The sequence below is a fragment of the Periplaneta americana genome, chromosome 6 (assembly GCF_040183065.1).
Source record: "Periplaneta americana isolate PAMFEO1 chromosome 6, P.americana_PAMFEO1_priV1, whole genome shotgun sequence".
Lineage (NCBI taxonomy): Eukaryota > Metazoa > Arthropoda > Insecta > Blattodea > Blattidae > Periplaneta > Periplaneta americana.
Window position 1 is genome coordinate 8,703,151 of NC_091122.1, and position 16,559 is coordinate 8,719,709.

Here is a 16,559-nt window from a genome sequence, read left to right on the forward strand (position 1 = left end):
ACGATGGGGAACCTGGATTCAGTCAGTGGTGTATTATTCTAAGTATTTTAAAGAAGTGGTCACAGTTAATGATAAATTACCTGAAACTGATAGTGCAGCGTGTGTGAAAGCAGTGAAAGATTGTCTGAATGACTCACGAGTGAAAAACGATATTGCCTACATAACATCAAACTTTTCTTTCATACCTGCAAGCATTGAACAATTAGAACGTGAAAAACAATCTCTTTTTAGCCAAATAGCAATAGTAAAGGAAGCTCAAGTGAACATACATTCTGCTTTGGGCGAAACTGGGAAAAAAAGTTAAAAATAAGTGGGACAACGTATTAAATAAGAATGTAGGATTTTCATTGTTGGAAAAAGTATCAAGAGTGATATCGGGGGAAAGTGTAAATGTTCCAGGAAGTATTGATGTTTCTATTGTACCTAATTTAAAATTTGCGCCTCTCACATCAGTTTCGGTTGAAAGAAGTTTTTCTGCTTTCAAAATGATTCTCAGTGACAAAAGGCAAAGGTTAACTGTGGAGAATTTAGAAAAAATTCTGGTGGTGTACTGTGCAGATAATTATAATAAAGTCTGAGCATGGAACTGAATTTCAGTAACTTAAAATGAGTAATCTTGATATCAATAATCATTATTTCATTAGTTTCAATATATTAAATTTGTGCAGCTCTGTTTATAAATATAATATAGTATTCTTTTTTAATGTTTAAACATACTTTTTTGTGCGTATTTTAGTGTATAACTAAAAATTTCAGTGAAAGAAATAAGTATGATACCTTGATGTGCCTAAAATGCCTATTTTCATTAAAATAGAGCCTAATTTTACAAATTTTGAGCTTATTTTAGGCGCCTAAAACTGCAATTTTTAGTGCCTAAAAATCCGATGTCTAGTTATAACGTAATTATTGGAATACAAATATTCAGTTACAAGCAGAGGTTGATGACAAAACAACACACAATCTCATTCATCATGGATGATTTTGTAAGCCTCGAAGAGAGATATAGTCTACAACAGGCGCTACAGAATATTACCAACAGTTGTCACGATAAAAGTAAACAGGCTACAAGTAAAAGGTTTTAAGTTCAAGAGTAATTGTATTTGTAAAATAAGGTTCTTGTACTTTCTACTGCATCAGGTGACGACGTTTAATTAATTAATTAATTACAAACACAGATATAGAATAAATTGAGCCTTTCAGAGCAAAAGTGGTGTAACTCAAAATTGGGTAATGAGGTTTAAAATAAAAATTCTGTAAAATACAGCGCAAAGTAGCAATTAATATGTCCTTCTTGCTATCCACTGACTACTAATAGTTTAAATAAATTGAATATTAATTGCTACTTTGCGCTGTATTTTACAGAATGTTTACTTTAACCCTCATTACCTATTTTTGACTTACACCACTTTTCCTCTGAACGGCTCAATTGTCCGCCATTGAACTAATTACATTAAATTAATTCTTTAAAACATAATGAGTAACTCCATGTGGAATAAAATCTTTGAATTTGCTTATACGTATATAAAAAAATGCATAAACCTATAAAATGTCGTTCACACCTGCGGAGTAACGGCTAGCGCGTCTGGCGAAACCAGGTGGCCCGGCTTCAAATCCGGGTCGAGGCAAGTTACATGGTTGAGGGTTTTCCCTCAACCCATTATCAGCAAATGCTGGGTAACTATCGGTGCTGGGCCCCGGACTCATTTCACCGGCATAATCACTTTCACTTCACTCAGACTCTAAATAACCGAGATGTTGATACAGCGTTGTAAAATAACTCACTATAAAATACCCTAAATATTTGCAATAAGTATGCTTGTGGTAAAAAAAAAAAGTCCCCAGCTAGCTAAGTAGCATGAAATTCTGGAGCTACTAAGTTGCGAGGATTAAAGGAGTAACCCAAGCTAACCGTCAGGTATTTACCTTTAAATGCAGTTTCCCTCATAAGGTTTTCTTTTTACATGTTTTATTAATGTAGGAAATTACATTTCTCAAAAACTAAGTATGATCATGCAATATCATTTTATTGCATATTTTAAACAATGTGTTCTATAGACATGCGTGCTATCTTTGTCCTATGAGTTATAAAGCAGCACATATTTCGTTCCTTGCTTTCGTCTTCCATTCTTTATGTTTTCGCACATTCACTTGGATCCCGTAACCTTTTCCGAGAACAGAATATTTCTTGTCCGTATGAAAAGCAGCAAGAAAGTACAGGGACATCATTTTATTTTTGCTACAATTTTTATTGTACCTGAGTTTTTTAATGTACTTCACTCCCACCCCTTCCACTAATGAAGTTCAACCGACCTCCACACAGATCCAAGACCGCATATACAGTCATAGTAGCCTTACGGTCAGAGTAAACAGCAGTGGCGTAGCGTCAATGTAAGCTAAAAAGCTCAGCTTCCCCAGTTAATAATAATTTCATAACAAACCTGCAGTTTACGAACAAAATTAGTTATTAATTTTAATAGAGTTTATATTTATGCTTTAAATATTGTGATGCGGCAGCTCAGGATGATTTGTGATGCAGCAGTAAACAAGAAGCCTGAACACACCAGCTTCCAAGCAGACTGGTTTCTTTCTCTCATTCTTCTGTATAACCCACCCCGCAGATTTTCATCCCTTTCTAACTAAACTACCCTGCTCGCAAGGCACGGAAGAAGCTAGCTTTAACATTTAAAATAAGTAGTTTCCGAGTTATCCCTTTTCGTCAGTTGTGTTCAGTTGAAGTGTTAGTGTGCATTGTGGCTGATATAATAAATAATGAGTGAAATAACAGTTCCTGACACCGATTTACTTGAGTTTTTAGGACAATTCTATTATCAAGACTGACTTACGAACAAAAATGCTATTTAAAAAACAAATGACCGTGTCTATTTGTTAGAGATATGTGTAAACCATGAAATCATATTTTACTACGTACCATTTGAGGTCATGCCTTATTGGTGTTACTTACGAGGTTCCAACCAATCTTCAGACTGGTGACTTGACATTGACTACTATTTATTTTAAGACTATATTTTTGTAATACGTTTTCTCATATTGCATGAAAGACAACTTGAGTTAGCTTCCCCTGCTCAAAATTTCATGCTACGCCACTGGTAAACAGTACGTTCCAAAAATATGTTCGCGTTTTCCAGTGACGAAAGAGCTTTCAATATTGAATCATTTTCGCACAGGTACTGCCGTCCATTTGCCTACGTCGTATCCCGGTTTCCCCCAACAGCTTTTATTCGCCAGCTAGTGGCTGGGCTGTCTTAGCTCTTTTCTGAGAACATTAATTTCTGTCAGGAATTGGACTTCTACGTAATATTATACAACTGTTTAAAATAACTTACATAAAAGGGCCTCGTTAAGTAATTAACTGCCACGTGATTTTCTCCCTTTCTACGACCCTACGACATAACCACTTGGACGGACAGTAGATAGCATGTCTGAGTAATTTTATCTGTGCAGGTCGGGCAGAAGTGAAGATTGAATTTACAGTACGTAAGGTACTCTTTTAAAGAGTTGGTGCAGAATTATTTCAACATGAATTACTAGTATGAAGGACGAAACTGGTAATTGGGATTAGGTAGAATAGTCTATAGTGCGATAATACGCACATAGAACTGAAGCCTGTATCGAAATGAACGGCCACCATTTTAAAAAATGTGTTTAAATATCCATATCATGATTATTTTTCAATTTAACTTCATTCTCTATATTGTACGCTAATGTGCTGTAGACAGTATAATATACACTGCATAATGAATACGTCCACATGGACAGCTCAGTTCGTGAGTAAAAAAACTCATTGTTAATACTGTACTGTATTTTGATTAAACAAAAACCTAATTAAAATGATCAAACTCAAAAGCGCGATATTTCCTAGTTTACGCAAATGGATGAACTACTTTTCTTCCCTCCTATATCTAGTGAAGTGCTTCGTTTGTATATTACACCAGTATCATCGAACTCCAGCCTTGGAAGGAGGTAGCAAACGGCGTTGATCCAGAGGTATAGGCAAGTTAATATTAAAAATGTTAGTAAAAATAAAATGATGTCCCTGTATATCATTAGCTATTTATGCACTAAATTATTAAAACAAAGTACGATTTTACACAAAAGTGATGGGCTACTGTCTTACATACTCGTTTCAAGAAAATTATTTACTTCTTCCCTTCGAAACATATTGCCATCTTCCCCTTCCCTAGTCTGTGTTGTGGTGAACATAACTGCGTATGCTTGTTCATTCTGAACTTCATCACAACCATAAATGTAAAAAATGATTCTAACTAAGTTCTCATAAGTAAATATGCATTCAGGCACTTTTAAAAAATGCTAAAGGTTGGTATTATTTAATGTGTTTTAATACTTATCAACTATTAATAATATCACCATCTTTCGTCACTGTGCGCTCCCTTGTATTTTCCACTGTCGCTGTCACCAAGTATCGTTATGTAATCATGTGACTGTATGCAGCAATGTGATTCGCTTCTGGAGAACACAACCACTAAGAACAAAAATAAGTGTTACTTTCGGACTTAGGACTAAAACCAACTGCGAATTGTAATATTATTAGGTTACTTCTTTTGTAATTTTATGATCAATTTATATTCTTTAGGTCCATGAGATTCGTGTGTATACCATAACTCGATTTTGTTTGAAAGTGGAGTTAGGACCATTAAGAACTCAAGAGACGAATTGGCTCTTTTTCACCCACATAGCAAGCCTCTCTGTCTACGGCTGAACAGGAGCGAGAAGTGTCAGGAAGAACTCATTGTTCAAACCCTTCTAGATATAGCTTGCCGCTGAAAAATCAGTCAAAGCTATTTCTCACAACATTCTTCAAATGTTAAAGTACACGAATTCATATTCACCTATGCCTAACTAAACAAGTCGAAATTTGATTTTTGTCCACCTAGACTGGGAAAATTGCAAACTGTGCGCCGTCTTGAATCACAAAGTGATTACTTACACTTATCTTAATACTATGATGTACCGAAGTACATATATTATGATATTACCGTGCAGGAATTCTGTAATACCATATGAAGAGTCCACTGCAAGAATGATGGATGCCACTTTCTTGTCGAAAATGAACCAAGACTGTCAATGCATAGCTTATGACATATAGAATGTACATAGAGAGTTATATGGCATTAACACTGATAGTCATTGTCCAGTAATGATCGGAAAATCACAGTTAAGCTGTGATCGCTAAACATTTAAAACTTCCAATAGCTTCTCCTTCAAAATGTATTCCCAATAACATAATATGGTGAGGAATGGGTAGGACGGAGAAAAATTCTCTCCGGCACCCAGATTTCAACCTGGGTTTTCAGGTCTACGTCCTGAATCCTGTGTGGCTTAGTGGATAAAGCGTAAGCACGTAGAGCTGAAAACCCAGGTTCGAATCCCGGTTCCGGAGAGAATTTTTCTCCATTCTACTCGTTCTTCACCATATGGTAATGCAGAATTACTGCACGGAAATATCATACGTACTTCGGTTTCATTTTTTTTATTTTTTATTGATTTATTTTACGACGCCGTATCAACATCTAGGTTATTTAGCGTCTGAATGATATGAAGGTGATAGTGCCGGTGAAATGAGTCCTGAGTCCAGCACCGAAAGTTACCCAGCATTTGCTCGTATTGGGTTGAGGGAAAACCCCGGAAAAAACCTCAACCAGGTAGCTTGCCCCGACCGGGATTCGAATCCGGGCCACCTGGTTTCGCGGCTAGACGCGCTGACCGTTACTCCACAGGTATGGACACTTACTTCGGTACATCATAGTAATATAACAAATAAATACGTAATTCCACTACTCAATTTATTATACAGCTACATCTTCAGCTATCGAAACTATAAAAAAATCTTCATTCTTTAATTCATTCATGTGCAATCTGATTTATGAGTAAGATACGCATTTTTGCATTTAACTGTTAAGGCCCAAATTTACAAACCAAAATATTATATCCGAAAATTTCAACATCATCAATGAAAGAATAATTACTGGTGAAATATCATTGAAATCAAGTTTAAAACTCTGAAGATCGTATTTTAACTATCCTGCAATTCTATTACCCTTAATTATTTGCTCAATACTCCCGTCTATAAAGTGGCGTTAACTATTAATATGTTCACACAAATCTCAAAATGTCGATGCCTGTTCAATTTTACTATTATCCGCAACCAACTTCCATTTTATGGGGAATCCAGAGATTGCCTAGATTTAGCTTTTTGATTAAATACAATTATGTCAAATTCCTTTGAGGTAATATTAAACACGTAAAATGATCGTTACAAATTATTTTCAGTTTCAGTAAATAAAACAGCGCCATCTCCACCACGAAAAGAAAAACTCCTTTTCCCCATGGAGCACCATTCCTCTTTTCGTGATCGCAAAATGACAACCAAAGACAGCCTACGTAGAAAAAATCTTCTCAGTTTGTAGCACATTCAAACAGTGCTGATTACCTGTTCCACGTTCGCGTTTTTTTAATCTGTATTCAAGATTGGGACATATCAGAAAAACAATGCTAAAACAGAAACAAAATATTACGTAGGTAATGCTGCTGCCACATGCGTGATAGTTTTCATTGTTCCATAATTTACAAAACGAAGGACGAGTACATTGTATTGGTTATCTGCTTTTGATTAAGCACACGTTACAATTCCGTCTTTAGAAAAGCTCAAGGTAACTGAAGTGATACTACAATCGCGAAGAAAGAGGAACATGGCGTTCTCAAAATTAAACAATATCCCGCTCAAATGCACTGGATTTAGGAAAAAAATAAATGTTACTTTCTTGCCATTCCATCAGTTTCGCAACTTTGTCGTTCAAATGTCCCCCTGCGTCAGACACACGCACCTTACGGGGAACTCCACACACAATAATGAAAAAAGTTCCAAAAAATTTGCATTAGCTATTTCACTTCTTTAGAATGTATATTTTCACACCCAAAATGGATTTTGTTCAATTCTAATTACAAAATATATGCTTTTTTTTAATTAGTCTGTAAGGGGCCGTGGCATATAAAGAGCAGTCAGAAGCTTTTTGTCATCAAAGAATTCTTTTTTATACATTTCTCATTACAAATCCAATAACTTCTTGACCTCAAGTTGGCTGCCTGAAGTCGCTGATGCATGTAGCGGGGTGACAATTCTAATTTACATAAATATTGGAGATGGGATAAACTGTTCTTTTTAAGAAATAGTTTCGACTGTAACTGTTTCATGAAGGAAGCTGTTCCAAAATAACAGTTTAAAAAAAACAGTTTCATAAGAATATGTTTACAACGTGAGTGCCAAGTGTTCCAACTGTTTCAACCTCTCATTTGCTTCAGGAACATCTTTCAAAGCCCTTGAATCGTCTTTAAAGCAGCTGTTCAGTGTATTATGATGACGAAAGTCATTTTTCGTAGATTACTGTTAAGGGTACAGTAAATAACAACAATTCAAAATAAATCGATTTTAGTAAAAATAACGCATATAGCCCTAGGACAGATTAATAACGATAAGACATTAGCCGATGATATTTTTCGCTGTATATTAATAATTAAGGGACTGCTGGCGGGCTTATGTGAGGGCGACAATGAACCTTCGGGTTCCTTAAAAGCCATTTGTAAGTAAGTATATTAATCATTAATATTATGTTAGGACACCATGAACATATTCTCCATCAGTGGGCAGCTAATAATTAATATCAGATTTATTATGCCTTAGGTAATTTGATTCGTACAATTAAATTGCACGATCCTACATAGGCTACTGTTGCACGAAGGCCGTGTGGAACATAATATTATATCGACTTTCGATTGGAGGTTATTGATAGTGCTATCTTTGCAGACAACAAAGGAGAGGAAAACTGTTTAGAAATTGAACTGTTTATCTCTTGGAACCATGTGAAACAATGAAGTGATCACTCGACTAGTGTAACATTCAGGAACAGTTCGAACAGGTTGTATCAAGAAACAGTTTCAATTGTGAAACAGTTTCAAATTAATTTTACATTCAAATCCATTTTCCGTAAGTTTATTTTTCATGATTCAACACCAACTTTTTTATGCCAAATATTAACCAATCTGGATGAAATTATTACTGCAAGTATTTGTGAGATAGCTGCGTGTTTCTATGCACTTATTTTGTGAGAAATGGTACTAGCTTTCTTTATTAATACTTTTAATAAATCAGAGAAAAAAATAACATTCTAAAAATAAAAAAATTAAAGTGAATAAATGAGGTATTTCAAAGTGTGAATGCATAGAAATGCTTCTCTGTATCTTGTGAATGTAACAGCAGAAAAATGACATGCTCTACTAAAAACTTGGGTTTGAAAATATTTCTAAAAATAAACATAAAAAAAAAAAAAATCAAAAGCCAAGAACGTCTGGAAGTTCAAAACTTGGATTTTGTTAGTTCTTTACATAGTAGTAAACATGCTCTCAGATTGTGGTTGATAAATCATTGTTAGTAGAGTGTCCTCTTAAAGGAAAGATAATTGTATCTTAAAGACATCACATAGCCTAACTTCTTCACAGTTCAGTCCCCTTTTCAGGCAGTCTTCTAACGACGTTATATCAACTGCGAAATCATGTACCATGGGTGGAATTGGTGATAGCGAGATGGTTCTCGCATTTAGCGACGTGAGGCTGAGGATTCACCGAGTCCCAAAAGTCATGGTGGGGTTTCAGAGGAATTTATTTGTTTAATGAGTAGAGGTAGGATTGTAATATTGGTCCCAGATGAGAATAAAAATATCAAAGTTTTCGTCTGTAAGTTTGAGGCACTGAGACGGTACCGATCGAACAAATGCAATAATATTCATTGTTACAATTAACTATAGGCCTACAAGATGGATTTCAAAGAAAAGCGTAATGGGTTTTGTGGATGGAAAATTTTGAATATGTGACTTGTGTACGAAGTGAATTTCGTCGCTTATTTAACGAAGAACCAACACAAGAGAATAACATTCGTCATTACTATACAGTTAAAACAAACTCGAAGCCTACTGGAGAAAAACCGTACTGGAAGACCATCCACAAATGATGAAACGGTAGAAGCCATCCGAAGACAATTTGTCCAGAGTCCAAAGGATAAAAAATAAGTTCAAATGTGTCATGTCCGGCGATCAAGAAGCCACATGTTTTCGATGTTAAGATGGTGCAGTCACGGTGCAAAGAATGTTTCCAGCATAGCAACATACTGCTCGACAATCGATGAATCAGAGATCGGGAAATCACAATTAGCATTAGCTTATCAAGGTTTCCAATCTCTGAATGAAGATGACTCCATATACTGTATACTGCTGGAGCAAAATGATAGCTGATAGCTGTGTGGGATGAAGATAAATGCAAACAAGACAAAAACCATGGTCATAGGAAGAAAAGTAAAGAAGGTAAACTTGCGAATTCTAAATGAGGCAGTACAGCAAGTGGACCGCTTCAAATATTTGGGGTGTACTACAAGCAGTAACATGAGCTGCCGCCAAGAAGTCGAAAGGAGGATAGCAATGATACAAAAAGGAGCATCATCTGCTGAACTCTGGAAAAAGAACAAAGAGAGAGACAGACTAAGTTCTTTGTGTGCATTGCATAGGGCAGAAACATAGACATTACGACGAAGTGAAGAGAAGCGGCTAGAAGCATTTCAAATGTGGATATGGACAAGAATGGAGCGTCAGAAATGGACAGACATAAGAAGAAACGAAGCTGTGTTGGAAAGAGTGGGTGAAGAAAGAATGATGCTGAAACTGACTAGGAAGAGAAAAAGGAATTGGGTGGGTCACTGACTAACACGAAACTGCCTACTGAAGGATGCACTCGAAGGAATGATGAACGGGAGAAGAGTTCGGGGAAGAAGAAGAAGATGATGATGATATCAAACAATAGACAATAGTAAGATATATATGGATCATAAACGGAAGGCAGAAAATAGGAAAGACTGGAAAATGCTGGGTTTGCAGTGAAAAACCTGCCCTTCGGCAGAACGTTATGAATAAATTACTCCATGACCACAAATTGACGCTTAGCACGTCACATTATAATGAAACAAACGTGTCGTGTATTATATAACCGACGAGCCTATCATAGTAACGTACTTACGTAGTTCAACATGTTATCGGTGTCATGTCCGTGGAGACCGTATAAAAGAAGGCGGTGGAGCTCTTCGTTTTCACTGAGACGGCGTACCATTGACAGCAGACCAGGTGCCTTACTACAAGACAATGAGAACTTCGCTGTTGATCTTCGTCCTCGGTGCATTTGTGCCCTTCTTCTTCGTTGGTAAGTTCAACACTTCATTGCTTGGCTCTTTGTTACCGTTACCAAATCTTCCACGTTTCGCTGTCTGGTGCACGAAATTATAAATATAAAAATTCGTTCCACTTGTTCTTCGATTAGGTCTACTTCATCTGATTCCCGCCCTTCGCTTTTCGAAGACATCTTCTCTTCCCTCCTGCGGGACAAAATTCCGGCACATCCGGCGACGCTGATATAACCTCTGCAGTTGCGAGCGTCATTAAATAAAACATAACATTCTCCTCTTCCTAGTTCCCTGTTCATTTTCCTTTCCTTTCTTCATTTTCATTTCTTTCTCTATCTGTTCGTCTTCCTCCTTCAACTTATCTTCACGTCCTTCTGCATCTCAGTCTAATTATCACTTTATTCAGCATTTCTTTCTTCATTTTTATTTTCAAACCCGTCCGTATCATGATAGGTTACCCACAACACAACCTCTGGGTAATTGTCACACGAAATTGTATGACGTCACGCTCTTGAAGTACTGCCCATGCCTCACTTCCTGAGCTGTTTCTTTGCGGGGCGAGACGCAGAGGGGGAGAGTAGGAGGTGCTGGGTACCGCATGTGTCTACTACCCTATCGGCCTTTTCAGGATTCCTTTCGTCAGCTATGGAGCAAGATCAGCCATGGACAAGCGAATGTATAGGCTATCCCCTCACAATAGTAATATGCGTTACAAGAGCGGTATGTTGACGTTCTCATGGTCGAGGAAAAGATTGAAAAAGCGAAACGTAGTTGAGCTTTTTTAATTTCCGAGAACATGAAAACAAACATACCGCTCGTGTATCGTACATTATTTTCTGCGAAGATCGTTTATTACATATCTGAAAGACGAATTTCTAATTAGTTGCAATGAAATCTCCATCTTGGTTTCTGTTTAATGACGGCAACTTCGGAAAGCCAAAATATCTTTCTTCAACATTGTTGCTATAAAATGTTTTCTGTGTTTACTATACTCCAGCAGGCCGTGATATACGTCTGTCTTCCCCCCCCCCCAGTCTATAAATGCGAACTTAAAACAAACGGTAAGGTTATGTAATGATTTATTTTTCATTTTAATATTTTAACAATATTATTTATATAACATATTGCAGTAATAACATCGGCATCTGGAATCCTGTTGATTTTTTCACGGCTTCCTTAATGTTACTTGTATCAGGAATGCAATAAGTTTCGTGGAGTAGTAGACTTTACTTAATTTTTGCAAATATTTAAAAACAATAATTAACATTGCAATTTAGGTGAAATTGCAGTGGTAAGTTTCCAATTTATAATTATTACTATGTTAAACGTCTCTAAAAATAATATGTTAAAAGCCTAAAGCAGTAAAATGAATGTCGCGCTTAAGCGGTAAGAAGAGGGAAATTGTTATGTGTGTTACGTTGGGAATACTGAATGTGGTATTTCACACTTACCGCGTATTGGTTCTGTGCGGAAAACAAGCAAATACACACGATCTCGCACAAAACAAATTATGTCCTATTTATCAATTCCTGTCACTAAACACTAATACCAGTGGTAGACTACAGTCTCTACTTGAGATTATCGACCTAATAGCGGTTACGGTTGTCATGTGTACACATCCGTACACTCTTTCCTCTATGGCAATGTTTCTCAAACTTTTTCCACCGCGAAACCCCTTTTAATCTAAAGTGTAACTGCGGAATCCTTGTAATATTTTATTAGTTTTTAATAATTAACAGACAAGTGAAAGCTAGTATCTCAATAAGTCTGTTCAGTGGGACGAATGTATTTGCTTTTTAAGCCTGCAATCTGGTTTTATGGCGGAAAGTTGTAGTCTCATTTCTACTGTAGTCCTGCATTTTGTCTTTTCGATATTTTGTTTTAGTGAACACATACGCTCAGAATCCAGTGATGAAGGTGATATATATTACGGGCATTTTCCGTTTTAGAAGTTCATTAAACATATTATTATTACGCATATTATTGGAATATTATTATTATTAAGCATATTCTTGGATTATAATTATTATTATTATTATTATTATTATTATTATTATTATTATTATTATTATTATCGGTAGTTTCATGTTATTATTGATTCATATTTTCATAACATTTCTATGTATTTTTATAGTATCCACTAAGTATAAAATAGACACCGGAGCAGCCCAGTTGGCTAAGGCGCTTGCCTATCGATCCAGAGTTACGCTCGAGCGTGGGTTCGATTCCCGCTTGGGCTGATTACCTGGTTGGATTTTTCCCCGAGGTTTTCCCCAACCGTAAGGCGGATGTCAGGTAATCTTTGGCGAATCCCCGACTTCATCTCGCCAAATACCATTTCGCTAACATCAATCCCATCGATGCAAAATAACCTAGTAGTTGATACAATGTCGTTAAATAACCAAGTAAAAAACGTATAACATTTAAAATCATATAGGGCTCACGGAACCCCAGAACATACTTTGAGAAATGCTGCTCTATGGTAATTCAGCAGTTGTTCAGACTGAACGAAGAGTGGCCTAATATGTACATACATTTTAGGAAATCGCCATCAGAGATAATCGCGATACTGGTAACCACGATTAGAGTATCCAGTAATATAACCAGTAAAGATCCCTGCGATGGCATAGGATAATGTTTTCAGAACATATAATATGCTGCCGTGTCGCCACGCTGCAGCTCCCGTGCCGGTCCGAGCAGACCTAAGAGGCGTGGTTATAAGGACTAGGGAACTCTCGGTTCAGGACGTGAGACACGGGCAGTATTGGCGTTACAGTTTAAAATATTAAGGCTACCAAAAAAAAAAAAAAGCACTAACTTTTATGTAGTATAGCAAAATATCTATGTAAATATATACATTAAAATAGAGAGAGTGAAATATGTAAACTCATAAAGAATATCTAACAATATACGGGTAAACCAGTGATTAATTTATTAAACAACATTTACAGTGCTTATAATATGGTGGCGTACGAATTTCTGGATTATATGTATCTTGTTGCAGAATAGAATTATTATACATATTTCAAAGTTTTCTGGAAACATCGATTGCCGATTGTCAAGATAAAATTATGTTGTTTCAAACTAACGGCAGGTACTCACCAAGCAGACAGACTATGCTTGTTGGCTGAAAATATACTGTACTTTACGACACATTATAACACTGGGACATATTTTAACATACGAATTTCCTAGTACATGGCACCCACTGGCAGACGTGGAATATGCAGCGATCATCGCAAGACACATGTTCTTGCAGAATTCACGTCTTGACTCGGTAGGATCTGCATCAAAACTCTCGTATCTTCGAACAGCTCAATTGTTTATTTTTTATTAAGTATGCTTCACATGTTTTCCTCCAATTGAGGGGCTTAGAACAAAAAGCAGGTAAGTGACATTATTAAAAAAATGAGGTAAGTGCGTGTTGTGATAGCCCAAAAGAATGCTTCTTTGGGATAAAATTAGATAAGTGATCACATTGTGCAGTGCTGCTATATGGGCATCATTTCACCAAACTAGTGTATAATATTTCATTTCATGTAGAACTTTAACTGTAATTTCCTCAAAACTAGGTTTCCGTCACTTACCTGCTTTTTGTTCTAAGCCCCTCAATTGTAATTTCACGACATGTCATTTTTTTCTTGTTGAAATTTTCATAAAATAAACGTTGTTGTCGATGGTGAAGAAATTGTTGATCGCAACTACTGATTTTAATGTTGCAGCCAGGGAAGGTGCGGCTGATACCATAGCGAAAGAAAAAGGCTCGTGTAGTAACTTACATCACTTTCAACCACTTTACTTACTTAATTATGTATAAGAATAAATAAGTGATTAAGATTTTTTATTTTTATTGCAATATGCCTATTTATTTTTGAGTGAATTATTTTTCTTTATCACACTTCGTGATTTCGGGTAGTTCATTTTGCGTTATACAGCACAATTGGGCATAATCATGCGAAATTAAGTGTGATTTATTCCTTGTGTTTGGAAGAATAAATAAATAAAATTTGTACATACGCTGTATCTCAAATCTGATTACTTCACTTACTACTTCTATATGAAGTAATGCAATGGACGGAGAAAGAAACTGGCCACCCTACCAAATTATCTACTTACTCAGTTTCCTCATGAATTATGCCTAATTGGTGCCACTTATGAGGCTCCAACAGTTTTCAGACTGTTGACTAAACATACGTACATAGGCCTACATTAGCTTCCCATTTCAAAAGTAGCGAACAGGAGGCGAGACCTCTGTCAATGTCAATTGGGAAATGGAAGGAGAACCAATTAAAAAGTACGCGAAAACGCGTCTTTGTAAGAGAATTTAGGGCTCAGAAAAACTTAATATATGATCTGCAAGCTTGCTATCCATTTGTCTCCCTGTTTCGTCGTTCCACTGAAGGAACTTAAGAGAATTTTAAAGGAAAATCAGGACAGTACCTCCGCTCAGCAACTAGTCCACCAAGGGAACTCGCAGCTTGAGAAACCACAATCCACGCAGCGTCGTTGCGAAGGTGGTGAAAGCCGTTCCACTGTGCTTGAAGCATGACCTTGGATGCGCTGTAGACGAAAACGCGTCTATTACGTAAGACTCCATGTGCTGCTGCCCACGTAACCTGCGCGAGATGACAAGGTGCAACTACACTGGAACGGCTTCTACGCAGCGCCGGCCTCGCACGTAGCGTGCATCGGTTCAGAAAAACCAAGGCTTAAGACAGGGCTGGACTCCAAGAGCGAATTCTACTCTCTCACGGGGAGCCATACAACTTCTCTTCACCCCCTTTCTTCCCCGCCGAACACCGCGCAGCGTTGATGCCGTCGCGCATGAATATTAAGCGTCCCCGTTTAGAGTTTGGATTCACTCCTGATGCTGACCCCTGGCTTAGGGGCAGAGGATGGTATTTTTTGGTGAAAAATGAGTAAATTAATAAAAAAAACATTCTTTAAAATACTCTGTAATATGTGTAGAATGCATAGCATAACATTTTGTGGGTATTTGTGCCCTTATCGCATGTTGAATCGTCATTTTTAAACTTCCTGCGCTATGGATTTTTAAATCACATGCCCACATTTATCGGTTTCCAGTAACTTCATTTTTTTTGCTACATTACCAGACAAAAATGGATATAATTTCTGAACTATTAAATATACATGCATGAAATTTAGAACACACATTCCTTAGACTATTAGGAAACGTTTCTCTGTAACAGAATTCTGTTAATTGATTTCATTTTAAAAATACGTCCCTTTGTTTGCAAGAAAGGAAATCAGAAAATTGTTATTAAAATTTAATTGTTTATTTTACAGACGTAGGGACTAATATTAAAATTCTGTTACAGACAGTTTGTAGAATATGCTTTTGCAAATACATTGCAAAAAACCGTTTGAATGTATCTTTAAAAACGGTTTAGATATATCGGTTTTAGTACAATCCTGCATTGAATACATTTTTTTCAAAATTGGGCCCCCAAATATATATATATTTTTTTCAAAATATTTATATTTGATTGAATTGCTACAGCTATGAGCTCTCTACATACAAAAATTAAAATTTTACACCAAATAGGAAAAAAGTTTTTAAAAATACCATCCTCTCCCCTTAAGAGGACCTGAGTTGATCGCTTCTGACGCATTACATCAAGACATAAAGCTAAATATTCCAATACATGTCATGAGATTATATCGTTTTCCTTTTAGCACTGACTTATAATAATACTGCCTAACGAAAAATTTATCGTGGGTGAAAATGAACAAATAAACATATGATTCAGTGCCTAGTGAAGAAATAGGGAATAACAGTGATGACAGAAGTGAGGAGAGGCAGAAGTGATTGTAAATTGAGCCCTTGAGAGCAGAAGTGGTGTTAGTCAAAAATGAGTAATGAGGGTTAAAGTAAACATTCTGTAAAATACAGCGCAAAGTAGCAATTAAAATTGAATTTATTTAAACTACTAGTAATCAGTGGATAGCATGACGGACGTATTAATTGTTACTTTGCGCTGTATTTTACAGAATTTTTACTTTAAACCTCATTACCCAATATTGACTTACACCACTTCTGCTCTGAACGGCTCAATTGGAGATGAAAGTAAATGAGAATGATTAAGTAGTGTTGGTAAAAGATAGTATATAAACTAAGGACATTTTAAAACATAGTAAGTATTTCAATATAAGTAAACAAAAAAAGTGGTGAGGTAATCATTTTCAAGGTGAGAGGTTAGATAGTAAATTGAGGGTATGTATTATGGTAAGTAATAGGAGTAGTAAAGGTGAAATAAGATGACTGCACACGTCGATGAAAGTT

The 16,559-nt window shown here is 36.3% G+C and overlaps 1 protein-coding gene across 1 annotated transcript in view; it reads left to right on the plus strand.

Annotated features, from left to right (window-relative positions):
- The first annotated feature begins 10,164 nt into the window (after positions 1 to 10,164).
- Positions 10,165 to 16,559, plus strand: part of LOC138700970 (uncharacterized) — a 41,087-nt gene continuing 34,692 nt past the window's right edge. The window contains exon 1 of the mRNA XM_069827420.1: positions 10,165 to 10,275. Within this exon, the coding sequence (XP_069683521.1) occupies positions 10,218 to 10,275 (58 nt within the window). The 5' untranslated portion in view covers positions 10,165 to 10,217. The remainder of the gene's footprint in view (positions 10,276 to 16,559) is intronic.